Source organism: Engraulis encrasicolus, chromosome 23 (assembly GCF_034702125.1).
Source record: "Engraulis encrasicolus isolate BLACKSEA-1 chromosome 23, IST_EnEncr_1.0, whole genome shotgun sequence".
NCBI lineage: Eukaryota > Metazoa > Chordata > Actinopteri > Clupeiformes > Engraulidae > Engraulis > Engraulis encrasicolus.
The window spans coordinates 2,205,001-2,211,941 of record NC_085879.1 but is presented as its reverse complement, the minus strand read 5'-3'; the positions used below and the strand labels follow the sequence as shown (position 1 = coordinate 2,211,941).

Genomic DNA, 6,941 nt, shown 5'->3' with positions numbered 1-6,941 from the left:
CCTAGGCCTATTAAACGGTAATTACATAGGACTGGCAGTAGGCTAAGCTAAAATTGGGTAGTATAAAAAAGTTACATGATTTGTTTTGGGGCTGAGGGGATTTGTTTCCTATTCTGCTGGAATGTTGCCCAAATATAGCCTACCTGGAAGCTGTTTTTGGATGGCATCATTACAAAAATCTAAACATAGGCGCACACCAAATTTGAGATGAGAATTATGGATGGTGAAAGCAAATGTGCGAGCGAGATGAAAGGTCAATTTACTCGTTTCCAAAAATAAAAAATGACGTCACTAGACTTGTACCACAACGGACCGAGAACACGGTCTATTAAAAAAAACCCTCTGATTCGAGCATTGGCTCAAATGAGTTCCCGACTGCCCGTGACGTCAACAGAGCACGCCTTTGTGTGCGTGACTTCAGTGTCATCTGTTTCGTACGACGTAACCGGAAGGGGTTGTTACTCCTGTCAGTGAAGAACCAAAACAAAAAAATAACACAGGACCCCTCTCCTTCCGAACACTTGCAGCTAGCTAAAAAGAATCGTTTCGTTGTCGTGAATTGAAAACCCCTGTATATCTCTTGGAGTGAAAGCTTGCATCATGTCGAACATGGAAAGTATCCTTTTCCTACCTCTAACTGTAAGAAAAGAAAATGGACTTGCTGACATTACACCGCTAAAATTAGCCGTGATGGCTAGCTATCAAGCAGCTGTAACAGCAACTATAGGCCTGTTGGTCTGATATGATGGTCTTTTACTAGTATTGGCTATTCAGAAAACACAAACAGATGTCTGGAATAACGCTATTGCCTTGTCTTGACCTGTGCTTTGGTGCTCGGAACTGATCAATGACTAGCGTACATTGCCGTTAGCCACCTCAATGCTTCAATCTGGGCCAGCTTGTTTGATAACATTGACAGGTCGCTATTACCTTTTTAAAAGCTGTTAAGGTTGAAATAGGGATAGCTACTTCCCTCAACATTCGTGGTTAACCTACAATCACCAAGCTAATTCGAAACGGCAAGCCCAGAAATCAGTCCTTGCTCCAAATTGAGCAGTGTCATCTTAACTGGTACAGTAGGCTAGAATATGATCTAGTTGTGGCTCTGATCAATACAGGACTGGGATACCTCAGCCGTCCGAGAGAAAGCAGGATAACTTGGAAGGAAACCTCCATACACCGTTGAATTCTGCATCTTATTCAGTTATTATATCGAGTTTGGCGCTGGTATTTCAACTTTCAAGTAGGTTGACAGTTCAACTGTGCTTCTTTAGTCTTTCATGCTTTGGCTCTTTTATAACATTATTGTCTTCAAAATGGTAATGGCCATGTCTTGATATGTTACTGAAGACTCTTGGTAATGTCATAACAATGTTGGTATGATGTAGTTAAGCTTTTTAAGCAATAGTGAATGGGATTGCCAGTGATTATACAAATGAAAGGGCTACATCTTTACCTAATGGACAGTTGTGTTGTTAACACTTTTTTGTTGCCGTAATTTGGGATTCAGAATGAGAGTGACTATGGCTTGGGTTGTGGGTGTGTTCTGACTGTCACACCAATTAGCCTGGCTCTTTGGTGTAGCAGTCAGATCCCCAGTTTGGTACCCCAGAACATCTGGGTTCGAGTACCGGTGCTTCGCTACAAATGGTGTCAGAAGTGGGATGACTGTCATGAGGCCATCAGAGACACCCATTTTGTGTGAGCTGTAATTTTATGCGTGGGACCCCCAGTATTGGTGGCCCTGGTGTGAGATACCCCAGTGATGGGTGAGGCATGGACAATAAGGCACACTGGACAGCATGATGGTCAGTTACATGAGCAACACAATGAGTGTTTGAAGCACAAGGGTCCTCTTTCTGAAGGGAAAGGCAGTGTGATGGTGTGATAGAGTCTTGTGTTTGTATATGTTGTCTATTTTTGTACGTTGAATGTATGATATTGCTGCTGCTGGTTTCGAGTCCCGGCAGAGCAATTTCACTCCCCCCTTTTTTTGCTCACAAATTTGATTAATTCTATCTTCACTGTGTCAAAGCCAGGTATTCAAACATGATGTGGTTGTCTGGTGATTTTAAGGGCTTGTGTCCTCAGAGCTGTGTGAAATGTGATCTTAGGCCATGATATGATGCATAAGATTATGTGACTGACTGTGCCTTGACCCAAAACTCAGAGCACCTCTTCAACCTCAAGTTTGCTGCCAAAGAGCTACAGCGAAATTCCAAGAAGTGTGACAAGGAGGAGAAAGCTGAAAAGGCCAAAGTGAAGAAGGTGGGTTTAGGAGTGTCCACACTTCCACCACTTGCACTCATATTGGCCTACTGTTACTAACTATTTATACGTTTATATATTTTGAATCTGTTTCATCTATTTTACTATTACAAATGTATTCTTTGTTTTTTTTTCCATTTCATACTACCAGTATTTCATATGTGATGTATAAATCCAATGCTCTTTTGATTTACTCTTACTGCTCTGATACCTTGGGTATTATGAAAAGGCGCTTAGAATAAAATGTACTATTATAATTATTATTGTCCCTTGACATCCCCATCAGTCAGTCATTTAAGTTGGTATAATGCATTTACCTATACAATGTTATGTAGCCCCATAATGCATGCTGTTCCACTATTGGAATGTTGTAATAGGCACTGAAAAGTTAAATAGCATAGTACTACACTACTACACTACTATGACATAAGACAGGGCCTTTAGTGAAGTAATGCAACTTGGTCATTGCCATTCTGGTAACAGCAAATGTATAAGTCTGTGTCTTAAAGAACTGGTATTGCTATGCACTGACACTCCAATTATAACACTGTGACACAATGGTAACATTGTAATGTTGTCACTCAATCTTATTAACACAACTCCCATGTAATTAAGCCAAAATACAACTTGTTTGCAATTTGTTGGTCCGTATGAAGCCCGATTCAGAGTTCTCCCATCTTGTTGTCTTGGCCAGCTGATGTAATTACACCCCCCTCTGGCTTTTTTCCCCTGTATCATCATATTGATTTGCTAGCTTTGTTTGTGGCGCAGCACAAGATGCTGAGTGGATTTCGCATTTACATACTGTAGTAAACTTTGTTTGAGGCGAGGAGTATTTGGTTGATGAAGAGTCAGTGGAATTAATTTGTGGTGTACAGCTATAACAAAAAATGACTAACTGGGCTAAGATGATTTTACACAAGTTTGTTACAACAGGTAACATTATAGGGTTGTAATCTACATCATGGTGGAGTTGTCATAAGATTCATCCATGTATGATATTCCGTAGAATTGCTCGCTGTAACTTTCACACTGTTATGTACTGTACGTAGACCGTGTCCATTCCTGTTCCAGTGATTCACATTGTATTTTGAGCCAAAAGTTTGCCTAATATGCATTGTCCCATTAGGTGATTCACCGTGGAGTACAGACCTTATTGTAATTATTATTACCTTATTGTAATCCTTATGATGCATCATAAGTACATTAATATTGTAATTACAAATTTGTTGCACTACCTCCTGGTACGTAAAGTAGTGATATTGTAAAAAGTAGTCCTCTCATAATTGATTTTGCCTCCTCTGTTTGTGTGCCCCATCAGGCCATTCAGAAGGGCAACATGGAGGTGGCCAGGATCCATGCGGAGAACGCCATTCGCCAGAAGAACCAGTCCATCAACTTCCTCCGCATGAGCGCCAGAGTGGACGCAGTGGCGGCCCGTGTCCAGACAGCCGTCACCATGAATAAGGTGGGCACCACCGCCATCACTCACTCACTCATCTAAGCTTATATTTTATATTAAAAACAGAAAAAAGGCTTATCTACGTATACGCCATTACTAATTTGCTCAGCTATACTATTGAGCAAGGCTTTCAGACCTATTGTATGTCATATGGAAACCCTCCAAAAAGTACACAGCTTTACCTTCTGACGGCTCAACGTAGAGGCATATAGAGTCGCTGCACACAATAACAGGCAAAAGGCTAAAATAAATGGGCAAAAGGCTTCACTATGCAGAAACATGTTTTATTACATCATTGCAATAAAGGTTGTTAATGCACAGTGCAGCCTTTTTCTTGTTTTGTTTTTTTAATAGTTAAGCTTATGTTTTGCTCAGCGAGAAATGGAACAAAATAGTTAGCGTGACCTCTGCTCTGGCTCATCCATCCATACTATAAACATAATCATTGCTTTTGTTTGGAAATGTACACTGCAACTTTTAGTGTTTTCAAGCCTCCTCAAACATATTTGCTAGTGTGTTGGTGTAGAACACTGTGTGATGAGAAAAGCCAAAGTGAGCTGAGCTGAGTGGATGTAAGCTGTGGATATGGCCTCAAGTATCAAGCTAAGTGCAGGGGTATTGGAGCACATGACCTCACTGTTTGTTGTAGTCAGACCAGGAGAAAGGTGAACTTTAGGAAGCTTCAATTTAAGTTTTTATTTTCGTTGTCAGTCCACTCAGCTGCTTACAAAAATACAATATGAGAGTTTCTGCTAAAATAAGAACAGTAGCAGTGTGATAAACAGCATCATGGGTATGCAAGTATATTTACGTCCCCCTCCTGTGACTTTGTGGAGGGAAAATAATCGCCTTAACAGCCCTCACTGCCCCAAGCCTGTGTATTCAGCAAATTCCTTGAGTCACTAAGCACTTTTTCACAGCAGCAGAGGGGTGTGCAGCAGCAACTCAGCATCTCTTCTATGAGTGGTATTGTGAATGATGCGGAGAGTACGGCACTGTGTTTGGGCACTGTCAATGGTCTATTGCAACAATGTTCCCACGGTGTAATTCATTACCCTGTAGTCATATGAGGCACTATGGAACGCAACAAACGTTGTGCCTTGGCCCTAGTGTAGTGTAGTGGGAACTGAGCACTGGTACCTCAGCAGCTGCCCTCATGGTCATGGGTTGTCTTTGCGTCCTTTTGCCCATGAATGAGATTATGTTTCCGAGGCTGGTTTATTTACGAGTCTTTATACCCATTCATAACAGGTTATAAGTTATTGATATATTTAGCTTGATGATGGTTCCAATTAGTATCAGAGGCTATTCATACATTCCCATATCAATCAGTAAGCCTTTTGGCGTATTATTCCAATGTCTTTGGGTAGCATGTGAAATTAATTATGAGTACTTAACAAGTATATAGATGCATTTTTTGTTTTTATGTCTTTATAGAGTCTTCTGAAGACAAGCTTCCTAGAAAGCTAAATAGATTCATCAGCGATTTGCGAGCTAATTATAAGTTGAGAGTTGTCAGAGGAGGGCTTTAACTTGTGTCTATGAAATGCCTCTGGACTCCACTGGTCCCAGCTACTATACAATTAATCAGAGCACTCTTTTTTCTGACTCAGAGCCATACAGTGATTTGCTCTGCTTCAGCTAGCAGTGGGTGCCCATGACAAAACTGTGCGTCACTTCAGCCATTGGAATGAAATGTTGGATTTTAATCTGCATGTCCATTCCAAGATAGGCAGCTTGGCAGGACGGACTTGGTCATGATTTTGTGTGCCATGTCGCAGGAAGTTTAGGTGGGCCAAGGGCAGCAACTTAATCCTTTTCTTAAATCATGTAGTGTAAATGCAGCCTCACTGAAGGGAAAGCTTGGGTATCCACCTCTTCTACCAAAGGTGATGTCCGCCAATGTTGATTAGTACCTTCAGTACCTTCACAACCAAAGCCTAAAATGCCATTACTTTCTCAGAACACCAAACTGGTGAGTAATTGAATATAGATTAACAATGGCAGCTGGCTTCAACCATTATGGTAGTAGGGTTGATTCAGGGCGAGATACAGGCTCACTTCAAACCTTGACCTTTGCCTTTAAATATCAGATGTCAAACCATTCAGTGTTTTGAAGGATGGAGAGTTTAAACCATTGTCTGACATAAGGGATATCTGACTGATACCATGGGTGGTTGACGTTTAAGGGCGTAACACAATTTAAAAAAAAGTTATTCCATTTCCTGAAAAAATTGATGGAAAAAATTGGAAAAAAAATAGAAAAAAATAAAGCACTTAGTGGTCCGTGGAATTTCACCTAATTTTTTCCATTTTTGGGAAAATGTGTCCTGCATCAACACATTGCATAGGCATGACACACCGAAGGAAAATGAAGTCACAACACAGGAAATTCACTGCATTATGGCCATTTTAATCCTTTTGTATACATGACTGACATCTGAGCTCATGCTAACTTGATAATGATATTGTGTTTAATCTGAATGTGTTTTCATTTATAAAAAAAACTTTTTTTCCATCTATAAGAGCAGTCACACCACAGGACACCATAAAATGAACCTAAGTATTGCGTGACAGAAACGTTGCAATATGAAGACATATTAAGAGGTTGATAGTCACCTTAAACTTCCACAGCACTCTCCAATAACTGAGGTACTGACTGGTGGATGTAGTCTTTGATCTGAAAAACACTGATATAGATACACCAAAGGAAACAGCAACAGTTGTATTTCTTTATTAACACATGCACTCCAAAGCAGGAAGGGTATTTTTACCATGCCCAAGTGTATTGCAGTATGGTTAAGGCTGTAGGGCAGTGGTTCCCAAACCTTTTCGGTGGGGACCCCCTTTTGGACCTATCCTTAGGCATTTTTTGTTCATTAATATCGCTAGATTTTCCTTTAATAGTTTGTCTGCTAATATTGCTAGAAATTCACAGGAAAAGCAAACCTCTATAAACCATACAAGTGAATACAAAACAATGTATGGAATTATGTCGGCTGTTAACCTGTGGATTTCTGGTTTTTATTTAAAGGGACACTGTGTGAGATTTTTGGTTGTTTATGTCCAGAATTCATGCTGCCCATTCACTAATGTTACCTTTTTCATGAATACTTACCACCAGCATCAAATTCATTCATTAGCATTCATTATGACTGGGAAAATTGCACTTTTCATACATGAAAAGGGGGATCTTCCCCATGGTCCGCCA

General features: G+C 40.4%; 1 protein-coding gene across 1 annotated transcript in view; it reads left to right on the top strand.

The window, feature by feature from the left end:
* The first annotated feature begins 409 nt into the window (after positions 1-409).
* Positions 410-6,941, top strand: part of LOC134439536 (charged multivesicular body protein 1B2) — a 16,477-nt gene continuing 9,945 nt past the window's right edge. Inside the window, exons 1-3 of the mRNA XM_063189435.1 lie at positions 410-616; positions 2,171-2,268; positions 3,590-3,736. Coding sequence (XP_063045505.1) covers positions 601-616; positions 2,171-2,268; positions 3,590-3,736 — 261 coding nt within the window. The 5' untranslated portion in view covers positions 410-600. The remainder of the gene's footprint in view (positions 617-2,170; positions 2,269-3,589; positions 3,737-6,941) is intronic.